Consider the following 14,064-nt stretch of genomic DNA (forward strand, 5'->3'; position numbering starts at 1 on the left):
CAATTATAGAAAAATTAAAATAGAATTTGCTTTTTTATAATGCTAGAGTGGAATATTACTTAAATATCGCCATGGCATTCTATATATAAAAATTAAATCGCGCTAAACAATAATCGAATCGAAACCACCGCAGTAAATGGTTTAGTTTGCGTGCAACAACGCTGTTTAATATTTAATCGATGTCCGATGTAACGTTTCCGACGGCATTAATATTTAACGACGTGTTCGAAATTTCGACATGTAATTCGACATGTTATTATCATCCAACGACGCAGTTCCCATTAAATTACTGGACGTCGTTCCCTATTAACAACTATTTCACCGAAATAGCGACATTTCAAAGAGTGTTACATGGAAAAGACTAAAAATTAGCCCTCGGAACCCAATCGCGCGCCACGTTCCCCTAAATATTCGCTTTCCGACCATCTTCTATCCAAATGGAAAATAAAATCTCGCGGCGATCGTAAGGTTAAAGGTTAAAACTGTTAAAAGGGCTTGCGAACAAGCAGGCGCGGTACGGCTCGCAGCATTTCCGAAGTTGCCCGTTTGGCGGCGATATGGGCGATCCGATTTGGGACCGACCGAAACGATTCCTCGTTAGCGATTGATGCGAGTCAGGCTGCGGGACGTCCACGTGGAGACTGGCACGGTTCCGAAGCTGACGCACGGTCCGCGATAAGAAATGTCCCAGAACAACCTCCTCCAAGGATACAACTGTGAGTAACAGCCGACAAAAACGGAAAATTCACCGATTTTACGCGTTTCCCGTCCATTTCTTTCCGCCCGTTCGCGCACCGGGCGAATTTCTGATCGCGTTAACGCGCCGGGAAGTCTCTCGCCGGTCTGTCGCGCCTCCGTCCGTGAAAAATGAGCTGTGATAATGGCGGCTTTCGTTTATTTGCGGACAGCGGCCGGAAAAAAGGCGAGGACCGACAATGTCGGTCTTCTGCCGATCGCGAACCTCGAAATACCGCCGCTTTGACAGTCTTTTCTCTTCGTCTTTCCAATCGTACGCGACGGGTCGACCGGGGAAGCTACGATTTCGACGTGACAATGGCTACCGATTCTTTCGTTGATTTCAGTGGACGCGCGGTGCCGATTTTCTGAACAGCGCGCGTTTATCGTGGTCGTAGCGTCGCTCGTGCAGATGGATTTCGGGCGATTTTAGGGCCGTGTTCTTGGGATCCATTGCTCTCGTTGTGTTTCGTGTACTCGGAAATATATATGTTTTTTGTAGCGGTGAACGGTATTGGTGAAATGATCGTCGTGGAAAGGTGCCTGGGTGTTTGAAATATGTAAATTCACAGGTATTTGTTAGTCTCGCATATATTTAGAAAGTTGTTGATTTTTGTAAGTAATTCTCTTTAGTCTCAGGAATATAATTTTTTATGTCTTAACCGTTACTTGTCATTTCTCTTCATTATTTTTTAATGTACCCCAGATATTTGTTTGGAGACATATAAACAGGGAATCATTGAAATATCTTCATCGCTATTTATTAAATCAACTATATTTTCAATTGGGTCTTTCTAAACTTTTTTTTTTCTTTTTTTTTCAAATAAGTCCATTAGTTCAACAACTTTTCTAGAAAAAACGATTGGCACTAATTTTGTCTCATAGCTGAAATTGTGTCATACTTTATTAATCTCTTTTAATTTCTATAAATCAACGTATAGAAATCTAACGCCTTGGATGAATATTGCGATCGGATTACTGGAATCAGTAGTGAGACGAATCCGTCCGTTGGGCGCAACATTGTCTCGAGAGCATGAGCTCATCGCTCGACGACCATACATTGTATGTAGTATATAGCGATCGCAATGGCGAGGCACCTGCATCGCAAAGTCCATTTAAATTAGTTTATTTCAAACAACGCACTCGAAACGTACCAGTCCATGACGCATTTTCCACGAATCATTAGTTAAGATACCGTCAACGTAAATAAATTATGAAGCATTCTCGAACAATTATCGAACAGTGCGAATTAATTATCTATATTAATTTTATTTATCATTCCCAATTTTTCGTTTTTAAATCGAAAGCCTATTTCTACTTTGTTACGTTACTCTTAAGATATTCCTAAATTGCAGTGAAATAGGGTCGCAACTTGGCTTAAAAAATGATAACTGGGAATTCGAGCTTTTAATCGACATAAAATGGGTAACGCAATTTATTCATTCCATCCCATTACGAATTCTTTTACTTGAGCGCGATCAAATTTCATAGAGAGCATAAAAAATGTGCCGACGTAATAGCAGCTGTAGCTGGCGATGGTTTATTAATTTTTTAAAAAAAAGGAGACAAAGAGATCGTTCCGTCGCGAGAGGTATTAGACTGCGAGAACATCGCGTTCTCCTTTTTCAGTAAGATTCTAAAGAACTTTCTTCTAAGAAACGATCGATATTTTCAGTCCTCGACTTGAAGAGTATCGACAGATAAATAATTTCACCTTGATCGTGTAATTATTTAGCGATGCTCCTTGTTACGAGTTCTTAACTTTCCGTAAATCTGTTTATAACGAACCTGTACAAACAGTTTTATGCATAAATTAGGAGAAAAGGATAAATGTATAAGTTCTTTAGGAAAAGTCACGTAACGAGATCAACTTCTCCTTTCCTTTTTGATCGAAGGATGCTTAAATTTGATAGAATTTGTATGAAATTTGATAGAATTTGTATGAAATTGGTATAAAATCTAATCCATTGGAATTACGGCTTACTCGAATACCCCGTTCTGTGCGAATAAATTTCTACGAGAAGTTTTCATTCATCATCTGTCATTCGACCAACGTTCTTAACATTCCAATCTTTCGGAGTGTCTCAGAAATATTTTAATTGCCATAGTTCCATGTCTAATTTACAGAACAAAATGTCGACAACGCTGATTTCCATAAATTTAAACGCGTTTCGACGATCGCGCGACGTTCTTTTCAGAATTAACCGGCCAACCAGCCGCAGTGGGGGCGGAATTATTATTTCTGAGACAACACAGGCAATTTTCACGAAACTCTGTTGAACTTTTCAGGGGAGTCCCAGTACGAAGATCCGCAGGTGCAATTCTCCCGTTCCATTCCAGACGAGGTCATCAGGTGAGCTTAAACCATTTACATGCGTCAGGGTTGCGTCGGTGTTAGACCTAAGTGATTACACCGTAATCACGTTTACCCTTGGCTTTAATTCCCCGATTCTCTGTCCTTTTATTTTCATGGAAATACTCGGGAAATTTAAAAATAACACGGCGACTCTGTTTAATTAAATAGACGCTTGTGGAGTAACGCAACGGGCTTTTATTTTATTCCCCCCCCCGCTATCCGGAGGGATTTGAAATATAGTGGCACGGAGTCGACGAAATATTGCCGAATCAGTATACGGACTACATTCGTGTATTTTTGTTTCTTCGTTGTAAAATCATCGGACGAGCACGGAATAATAATTTTTTTTTCCATTAGAAAAACTGCTATCTTATATATTTTTTGAAAAGGATTGCGAAAAATGATTATCGTTACTGCGTTGTTAGTGTTTACGAAGTTTACGTGAAAGAAGAGACTGGAGACTGCGATGGGAGGAACGATGTCACCGTCGTACCTGGTTTGCCGTGTACCAATGACCATCAGTTAATCCAGGTAAACCGTTAATTGCTTCCTCCGTTATTGTTCTTATGGAATTTATAAATACCAATCTTTACGATATACTATTATCTGTGTAAAATTTTCTGTCCACGTTTCACCGTCTACAGATATTAATGAGAAAAGAAATACTTTTTTTTAGAATGATTGCATGAATCTGGATGTAGCCATAGACTCCGAGGTGATCAATATCGACGGGAGTGTAACAAAATTGCTTGGAAAGGACGCTTATAAATACAAGGTAATTAAAATCAAATAAATGAAATATCGTTCACTTCGTATAGACTTCGGAAATCTTTTATGCAAAGTGATTTGTTGTCTTCTATGCTCGCCTTCTTCAGCTTTTGGAACAACATGCCAATATGCCCGAAGATAACGTTATGGTGTACTCGCATCCTGTCGCGGAGGCTCCTTCCTCGTCCGCCACTCGTATGATCGATAAAGATGATCCAAGATCGAAGCTCCATTTTGTCAAGTACCTAAAGCGCGATGGGAAGACACTGAAAATATGGGAGTGCGGAATTTGTGAGTAACTTTACACCAAACGATTAAAATATCGATCACTTTAAACTCGATAATTACTTCTATACTTTAAAAAAGAAACCACACTTCCGTTATTTCTGAGAAATTAAAAATAACGAATTATTTACTATAACTACTCCAATACTCACTCTTTATTCAATTCTCTACCAACAAAAATACGATTCCTTTCAGCGAACCCTTTTTTAAATATAAATTAACGCTCCTCCACCTCGAATTTATTTAATTTGTATCTAATTAAAATTAGATAGATTCACGGTACCTATCGATAATATGAACAAAAGTACAAGATGAATCGGTGCCGAATTCGAGGACAATATAATTAAAGCGCAGAATACATAGATTGCTCAGCAATGATCCCACAAGTCACCCGAGGGTTGAATCGAGGATAAAGAGAGATTCTCTGCTCGATCCAACCTCCACTCGGTCAAACACTCGGGGAAAAGTGCTTGAAGCTTGATATTCCAACTAGGTTCGAAGGAGTTCCGGCATCAGTACACCTTGATGAGACATTTGCCAACTCACACCGACGAGAGGAACTTTAAATGCGAAGCTTGCGGCAAAGCTTTCCGCCAGTTATCGACACTGAGCCAGCACAAGGCGATACACAGCGACGCCCGACCGTACGTCTGTGAATTTTGCAAGAAAACTTTCAACAGGTCAGCACGTGAATCGATACGTAATTCCTCCGCGACGTCCTTCTCTGATTTCGACTTACTTTCAGCTTTTCCTATCGCGCGCTGTACGTCCTATTCGTCGCCCGCTCGATTCAACGGGGTGGCTTGATAACATTTTTAAAGCATTTTTGTGGATGATATTATTAATTTGGAACACTGCGAAATGAATTTTACCCGTCATTCGTCAATTCCTCAAATTCCATAGCGCTTTAATCAGTTCAATTTTGTTCAGTCTTACCGAATCTCTAACGCAACAGAACTTTCGACGTTTTAGTGCGTAGGTTTAGCAACTTGCCCCAAAGTTGTCCAGGAATCATCCGATCTAACAACGAAAACTCAAGGAAACGATAAAAGTCGATATTTTTCTCAACTCACTCCGCTCAACCGTCGCTTGAGGTATTTTTTTTTAACGTACGGTGCGTAGAGAAATTAAAACTGCAATTTCCGTCAGGAATATAATAACGTCACGTACACGCGCGTAGCTCATTAGCGTTTTGAATCGCGGCGAAATCGCGAAACGCGGAAGGAAATTTTTAACGAGCGCGACATTTTTGTTTTTCCACAAATTAATTTTAATAAAGCGCGGCCTTTAAATGAACTTGCTTAAATTCGTTACGCACAGGAAATCCACGACTGGTTATCCTTTACATTTTCAAGGGACACTTGTTAGGATACTTGTACCGAATTAAATATCTTTCTCGTTTTTGCAGAGTGTCTACGTTGATCTCCCATCGGAAAACTCACTCGGAACACAAGCCGCACAAGTGCCAGGTTTGCGGGAAGGGATTCCATCAAAAAGGTAATTATTTCTCCTGCAATGTTTCCATCGAATTAATAATAATTCTGTTTGTTTATTTCGTACACGTTTACATTTCATTTCTCAATTTAATAAGCAGCAATTCTCTGTTTCTTTGGCCTTGCAAACAAATTCCTATCAAATTAAATATAAATTCCTGTACTAAAGTTTCGGAAACTTTTACAATCTATATTACTTTCAATTTTCATGCTACATCCTCCATTTGATACATTTATGCTCGAAAGTGACTTTAATAAACCTCGATCAAAAACGTTGCCAACAAAATAATCTCATCCAGTGAACTTGTTTCCGAGAACCAAAGAACCGGAACATTTTAATTATCGAACTATTCGAGATTAAATATATAACCAAACAGTCGTTTTCACCTACCACTTGATAATTATACGAAACACCCTCCCGCAAACAGGCCCGAATTTCTGCGATCACATTGCGCGATGCACAAAACGATAACAAGCGCTAACGGCTAAATACACGTTTCGTTGTCAGGCAATTTGAGGAACCACGTATTTACTCATACGAACGAGAGGCCGTACAAATGCGAGCTCTGCGGCAAAGGCTTCAATCAAATGTCGAATTTGGTCTGCCACAAGGTCAAAGCGCACGCACACGCGGAGAAAATGCAGTACGTGTGCGGAATCTGCGGCAAAGAGTTTCCGCGTCGATTCTCTTTGAGATCGCACGAGGAGTACAAGCACGGCATAAAGTATCGACATCCGACCGCATCCCAGCCGGGAGTGAACGATCCGAACATCATAAGAAAGTAGGTAGACGTCGCGAATGATGCTTAATTCGTTCATCGACTGACAGCCTTTCCGCGCGGATGAATGCACGCCGTTGGAATGTTGATTTTTCCAGTCAGCGAAAAACCAGGCGCTTTTCCCGCCTTGCGCCACGTCGTATCCCCCTTTTTCGTAAATTGACTCCTACCGATCTTTCACGGACGGTCCTCGTCGGAACCTGTATCTAGGGAGCGCGCCAACCCTTCGCGATGTCGTAATGCACGATCTGTAGTCGATACGTTGCATTTTATATGCGCGGGGAGAAAGAAAGATCAGACATGAAGGGTTGCGCCGCTGGTGGCGGGCAAAAAGAGGGGATGTTTGTTATTTTTTCGTGGGCGAAACATGCGCGTCGCGCTTCAATTATCTGGCGATCGAGAGTTGTCCCAAAAAGGGTTTTAGAATTTTTTTTTTAGAGAACGGTAATGGGAGTGTATCCATTTCTTTTTTTTTTTTTTTATTTTATTTCAAGTGAAAGATGGTATTTAATATCGAAACTACCAACGTGGTTAAATTATGTGGACAATTATTCGAACGGAGAATTGATTTGGGTGACCATTGCTCCTCGTTCCTTTAATTAGAAAGATATTGGTTTTCGTATGTATAATAAGCACGTGTCTGACGGGTGTGTATTTTTTCATTAAAAGAATAGAATCTTGAAGCTTCTTTTGGTGAACCCCTTATATCGGTTAAAAAGAAGTCGTTCGGATGAACAGACAGGAGAGCTTCCTGTGGAATTTGTTTATATGTAAATATAGTTATACTGCTCCAATATCTAGATTTCTTTTCTCTTTTTCGATTTCTACGTACGTATGCACCGGCATTCGGGAGTGTTTATATATGTACCGATTATTGGTCATCTAAAATTCATCGATTTCACTCACCGCAACGGTGTTCATACGCGGTCGTGACCTGAATCAACCGATGATGTAATATTTAAATACGTCACTAGTATCCGCATTATCCAAATATCGCACATGTATCGATACTCGTTTGAATAATAATATTAACATAACGATGCTCGAATAATTACACACGAATAGTAATTTTCGAAAACTCGTATAGCAATATCCCAACGCGAGTATTTCAACGATACTATTCGAGTAATAATTCGTTCAATGAATAGGTTGCTAGATTCTTGATGGCTGAGAAAGAGAATCAATTATCATTTGATAACGTACGCAAGATGAAACGATCTTTCTATCTGTTATTCAGTGAGCGGTTCTAGCGTTGATTCTGACATGAACTTGTGGCTTGTCTCGACCACTCTCATTTGGCCAACTAACAGACTGTAACTAATTCGCTTTCCAATCACTGTGCAATTTAACCTCTTCCACTCGCATTACACAGTCATGTCGCGTGCTTCTTGATTGCAAAGCTCAACATGTCGTTCAAGAATACACTCGGACGGTATCCGTCAGATGCTCGTTTTGTTAGCAATTTGTACAGAACGAAGCGATATATTTATCCACCCTTAACGTTTAAGAAGCTCGATGAATTATAGTTATTACATTAAACATGCAAAGAAATCGTTATGAAATCTTGGCGACATGTGTCGAATGAATGGCGAATGAGTCGAGAATTGTTAAAAATTCGAGACGACGTTTACGCTCGTAAATATCGGTTGCATGAAACTCGATAACGTTCAACTTCCAGTAAAAACGTCAGGATCGTGCAATTGCCCAATGGGGATCGCAATCAGACCATCGAAGTTAGGAACAAGGATCCACTGATCGCGGTTAGTATCTCTGTTATGGAATCAGTTGTCACGTTCGCTAGAAATACTTTTCAACGCGTTAGAATAACAACAGAATAATAACAGAAACACTGTTAATAAAAACGATAATAGAACGCTTTACAAACTATAGTCTAAATTCAGGACGAATGGAATAACAAATTCTATAATCACTGTCTGTTTTGTATAGCCTGACGTCATGGAGTCCGTGGTGATCGACAAGATCGATACGAAGGCGATGGAGATGGCAGTCCTCGAAGGTCAAACGCCCTTCGCCCTCTTGAAACCAGCCAAAGGAATTCCTGTCCTCGTCAAAGTCTCCCCAACTGGAACTCACAAAAATGTAAGTCTCTCCTTCAAAATATCCTCAAACTTCGCTTAAAACTAGCGAACACGCGCGTACAATCCGATCTAATTATGAAATAGACACGAGCTCGAGGAATTTCATCTTCTTGAAAACTGAAATCAAAATGAACTCGATTAATGAAACGTATATCATCGATTGTCTTAGATTTTGACGCCAGCGACGGCCGAGGATCTACGAATGGCGGGGAAGATGACTCTGAGCCCGACGATCGCATCCGATGCGGACAGAATCAAGGCTGTACAGATCAAAGTACCCGTGGTGGCCACTGTGATCCAGAACGTGGATCTCGATGGAAAGATCAGTTTCATCGTTGAGCCACCCGGACCTGAAAATGAACACGGTGACGATTCTTGTTGTCAAACGAAGGATCGCGTTAGGTCTTACGTGGGAATTTGAGGTCGAGAGGGTGTCCACTACTTCTTGTGCAAAACTAAAGCGTCAAGATCGCACAGAGCTGCAAATAGAATCAGAAAATAATTTTTGTACGAAAGATCCTGCTTCGAAAGAATATTAAAAGGTCAATGAAGGAGGAGAGGAGCAAGATCCTCCTCGCTCAAAAGTTACAAAAATATATCCCCGGAAATAGATCACGATTCTAAATTAAATGTCCAAACGTCCAAAGTGTCGTCTTGCTTTTTATCGAGTTGAATACAATTCCATTCGAAACCTTCCCAAACGCTCGTAAAACTCGCCGCACGTCCTTAGGCGCGAACAGTCCCATGAGACTTGAACGGGTGCCCTTTCATCGCGAATCGATCCCAACGTTCTCAGCGATCTAATCGTTTCGCGACACGACGTTAACTCGATAACACCCAGTCGCGAGGAATTCGTCGCGAATGCTGGGACGTCGTTGTCCGTCGATAATTGGCTCGTTATAGCGGCGATGTTTTTCGAACTGTCGCGGCTATGTGGTCTTTATTTGGTGCATTGTCGACAGAGAGCCTGGTCACGGCATTGGATTCTCAGTTCACGTACACCGAGGCCCCGAGAAACGAGCCAGATCGCCAGAACGGTCTTGTCGTATCCTCGGCGATGGAGGATTGCAACGAGCTGCTGGAATTGGCCGCCCAGGGTGGAATACAATTCGTGCGAGCGACCGAGGATGGTCGTTACGAGGTGATGAACGGATCGATTATGATTTTCGTATTTGTGTACGGGTGGTTATTGCGTGCACCCTAGAAACGGGCTGCGTTACTTCGGGTGTGGTGGCTTCTTTCCTAGGATCCTCTCCTCGAGTAGAACGGTTCGTAGCGAGCATTTAAACGGGTGCTTTTCTTCCTAGCGGTCGAAAAGTAAATTCTTCAAGGCCTTCGGAATATCTGTAATTACATGAAATTTTGAAATTGTCAGGGTTGTAACCGTATACAGGGTGTCCCAAAACTCGGGGAGGAGCCGGAAATTGGGGGTAGCTGAGACGATTCCGAACAACAATTTCCTTTGCAAAAATGTCGGATGGTGCTTCGTTAAGGAGATATCAAGCGAAAACCCCGACCAATCAGAGCGCGCGTAGCCTACGCTACCGCGGCCGCTCCAACGGTCTACGCGCGCTCTGATTGGTCGGGGTTTTCTCTCAATATCTCCTCAACGAAGCCCCATCCGACATTTTTGCAAAGGAAATTGTTGTTCGAAATCGTCTCAGCTACCCTCCATTTCCGACTCCTCCCCGAGTTTTGGGACACCCTGTATACGGTTACACCCTGTATATCTCTGCAACTGATGCATCGGAGCTATCAAGGACGACGCATCCCTGTTAAGCATACGCTATCTTTTTTTTTTTTATTTTACCCTGTTTTAATGTAGCGAGAGCATTGTTAATCATCGATTGATTTTCAAAGGAATTTGCGATCTTCCTTGCAATCTTACATGTACTTGTGATACTATGTACATAGGAAAGAAGAGACTCCAAAGGCTCGAAAACTGAAACCATACTTGGCATCACTTTATTTATTAAACCCATTTAGACGTTCAGATAATCGTTAGATTTTCGAGTATCGTTGTATTTACTGTACTTAGCCAATTCCTTTGGGCAGGTGATGACGAACAGCGAAGCCCGCGACTTGATGGCGCAGAACTCCCACGACGTGACCATCCTGGACGGCGAGGAAGCGGACGCAATCAATGTGGTGAATATGCGCGGCAACGGGGACGTCATCATCGGGGATTCCGATAATCAGATCATGGTACTCGACTCGGCATCGACGCAGAAGCCCGTGCCGATGGACACTATCGAGATCCTGGAGGACAAGGACATCAGAATTCTTGACAGCAAGGGCCTCGAGGATCGTTTCGTGGACGGTATTAGTTTCCTCTCGCAGCCGAAAATCGATGATTTGATCCTCGGCTCGAAACCTTTGTCCATCGATGGCGGCGCGGCTGTCAACGAACACGAAGACGAAGGTATAAGGCTCTCTGCGTCGCTATTATTTATTGGACAGTTGTTTGCGAGCCACTTTGAAGTTTCTAATGAAAATATACGCAGCACCACGAGATCGACTGATTAGGCGGAGTAAAAGTAGTTCTTTTATCGAAGCAAGATATACCTGATATAAATTGATGGATATATATATATACAACTTCACACGTCGGAGACCTGTCGATGACTGGCGCTTGACTGTGCTTCTCCGATTACCGTCTGTTTGACTCTCGCTGCTTACAATCAGTCTTATAAACAAAAAAGATACGCTTCCGGGGTGCACGTGTGCGCGTCCCTTTGATTTCGGCCGACGGGTGTCCACTTGAAAAGCCATGCCGCCTTTATCGCGCCCATCCTACGTGCATATGCGCGTTCGTTCAATTTATATCAAGGTATATAACGAAGTGTCGGAAAACGTTTCTATCGAAGTTAAATTACGCTCGTCAAATTTATTTTGCTGAAAAATTGTTAAGCAACAAGTAATCATAATTTTTCATTGACAGTAAAGTTTTCTCAAGCTCGTAACAGTGCTCGTGGTACTCGGTTATGAAATAACGCCTCAACTAGAACTCAAATATTTGTATCTCTTAAATTGTCTGAAGCTCCTTAACGAGACCGTCGACGACATTATGTAATCTATAAAAGAAAGATTTTCGAAGCTTCTTAGATACATGTTTCGCTAAATTTCGTTCTAGGCATAGGACTGCCATCGAACCAACAAGAATTAACGAGCATTCTCAGCCATCGAAGCGACTTTTCTACCCTTTCGAACGCGTCGCAGGCATCGATATCCTCCCTGTTGCTGAAAAGTCATCCACCGTTGTCGATGCTGAGCGAATCGCTTCCGTACCTGAAGAGCAACACGAGCCTGACGGAGGATTTGAATATTCTGGGCAACTCGACCATGGAAGACCATCACTCTGTCTACGACTCCAAGATGAAGTTACCCTCTGTTTTCGACGACAGCGAGTCTGACGCAGGATTGATACCCATCAGCCAGGCGGACATGAAGCTGTTGGGTTCGATACATCAAAAAACCAAGGTAACGCTTTCGAAACAAGGAAATATGTTGGGAGAACCGTTAATTCTAAACAGTTAGGTTAAGTTTAAATAGTTGAAATGGTTCATTTTAAATAGCCAATTTGAATAACCTAATTTTAAACGAAGTTCGATGTTTCATGCGAAGGTCCTGGGCAGTAAAATGAATTGTCTATCATCGTCGAAGCTGTTCTCCGGCTTGGGCGAAGTGAAAATCTTGGGCCCCAAGAACCACGCTCAGGAAATCATGGCGCCTCAGTATTCAGACATCAAATTACTAAGTTCGTACGAGCAGTTTTTGAAGAACACAGCTTCGAACACGAACGGCTGCGATACCAACGTCGTGAACACCTTCGGCGGATGCAGGAAGGAGGTAAAGATTCTTGGAAAGAAGTTGGGAACGGGCATTATCACCAGCACGGAGGATGGCAACGTCGTGGAGGTCGTCGAAGAGAAAACTAAATTGGTAAAAAACTTCACGTTACCCTTTAATTTATACGAACCATTAATCGTGCTCTTGTTTCGAATTTTTCCATCTCTTTTAATCGAAAATTTGAAAGAATCCCAATATTACGAAATCACAAGAATCGCTCGAACGAGGTCCTCGCCCGAGCTGCTCCAGTTGGCGTTTAGCTACGATTTTCACGATTGCTCCGCGATGTACGAACGCATTTTACGAAGACGAATTCCATAAACAATTTTCAATTTACTCCAAAGCTAGCGAAGCTCGGGAACTTGTTCCCAATTCCCACAACTGAACCAAAACTATATATTAGGTGGACTGGAAAGCAATGGTCGTTTTTGCAATCTGAAATATTTGTTTGTCGTTCATCGAGCTCATCGATTTTGTTGGCATTGAAAATATGACGAATTAAAGATAGAAATTTATTGGAAAATTTGTTTGAATTTAATGCGAAAGAAACGACATTACTTCGATTATTTCCGGTCTACCTAACACTTTCAGAGATATCCAGCGATTCCCCTTGCGTGTAAAGAACTCTGTTATTTTAAAGATGATGGACGCCGCAGGAGGTTTTTGCAACAACGTGGACGACAACACGGTGATTTCATCCCCCCGATTGGAGAGGCAGATCGCCGAAAATGGCGTCCCCGACAGTTTCTTTCTCCAAGTAAATCATCACACAGCAACCCCTCCGTAGTCCGTCGTAACAATCATTTTCCTGTTCACGCAGGCTTGCAGTCCGTGCGACTCGGACTTTCTGAATTTCGATAACCGTCTGAAAGACACCTCGCCCGGCAGCCATTACGAGAGAGCCCAAAAGGATTCCAGGGACAGCTTCTGCTGCACCGGCGGTCTGCCCGATCTCGATTGACGAAGAATCCGATTCCATCCCCGAAACCCCCTTCAGTCTTGCCTCGCCGTGAAAGAGTGTCGTGCGACGTTAGGAACTTTGTCGGCGACCGCTGATATCTCCCCGTGGCTGCGGAGGATTTAATTAGAGCACTTCGGACGTGCGAATCGCTCGTACGTGGACGAACGCCTTGATTCGGATTCCATCGTATCGGCCGATCCGGTTCGACGATTCGTTGACCGCGTGCGATTAGTAGAATTTTGTTTTATACCCCTTGGACTCGAATGCTGTTTATTAGAATTCTTGTGCTCGACCGTCCCGCGCGCATCGATTTTATCCTGTTAGACGTTATTCTCGCGCTGAATCTTTTTTTTTCTCAATTTCTTTACGCGTCGTTTTACTGTAGCCAATTTTTTTTTTTCGGCCGATTCTCGCGCCGAATCGGGCAGAAATCGTAGTTTCGACGGCTTGGAAACTTTCGAACGGAACCTTTATCACAAATTGCGGAAGACGGTGCTGAGTTCGAATTTCTTTCTTTCTTTCTTTTTTTTTTTTTTTTTTTAGCTCAAATTTTTCCTATATTCGAGTAATCGTTTTATTCGAGAGTCGCGTATTCGCTCGCCTCGATGCGCACCGCACGAAAGAAAAAAATATATATAAAAAAAAAATATGGACGGAACAAAAAACAGAAAACACACAAATAAAAATTGACACGGATATTCGTCGGAGTCTCTAGAAACGGGTGCATCATACCATGCAT

At 42.2% G+C, this 14,064-nt stretch overlaps 1 protein-coding gene across 1 annotated transcript; it reads left to right on the forward strand.

The window, feature by feature from the left end:
• The first annotated feature begins 682 nt into the window (after positions 1 to 682).
• Positions 683 to 13,849, forward strand: LOC128886696 (uncharacterized). Its single transcript, XM_054141819.1, has 17 exons — positions 683 to 716; positions 3,025 to 3,088; positions 3,517 to 3,622; positions 3,768 to 3,866; positions 3,967 to 4,150; positions 4,638 to 4,824; positions 5,553 to 5,641; positions 6,146 to 6,419; positions 8,095 to 8,176; positions 8,364 to 8,516; positions 8,685 to 8,880; positions 9,478 to 9,656; positions 10,571 to 10,937; positions 11,649 to 11,995; positions 12,140 to 12,457; positions 13,005 to 13,121; positions 13,185 to 13,849. Exons 1-17 carry the CDS (start codon positions 683 to 685, stop codon positions 13,323 to 13,325), a joined length of 2,937 nt encoding a protein of 978 aa, XP_053997794.1. The 3' UTR covers positions 13,326 to 13,849.
• The last annotated feature ends 215 nt before the right edge of the window (positions 13,850 to 14,064 follow it).

The sequence above is a fragment of the Hylaeus anthracinus genome, unplaced genomic scaffold (assembly GCF_026225885.1).
Source record: "Hylaeus anthracinus isolate JK02 unplaced genomic scaffold, UHH_iyHylAnth1.0_haploid 11985, whole genome shotgun sequence".
NCBI lineage: Eukaryota > Metazoa > Arthropoda > Insecta > Hymenoptera > Colletidae > Hylaeus > Hylaeus anthracinus.

What these genes read in the sequence shown, in the direction of transcription:
- LOC128886696 (XM_054141819.1), top strand. Translation starts at nt 683, where the DNA reads ATGTCCCAGAACAACCTCCTCCAAGGATACAACT. An exon ending in ATTCCAGACGAGGTCATCAG is followed by an intron (nt 3,089 to 3,516) that starts GTGAGCTTAAAC and finishes CTGCGTTGTTAG; the next exon opens with TGTTTACGAAGTTTACGTGA. An exon ending in AGGACGCTTATAAATACAAG is followed by an intron (nt 3,867 to 3,966) that starts GTAATTAAAATC and finishes CGCCTTCTTCAG; the next exon opens with CTTTTGGAACAACATGCCAA.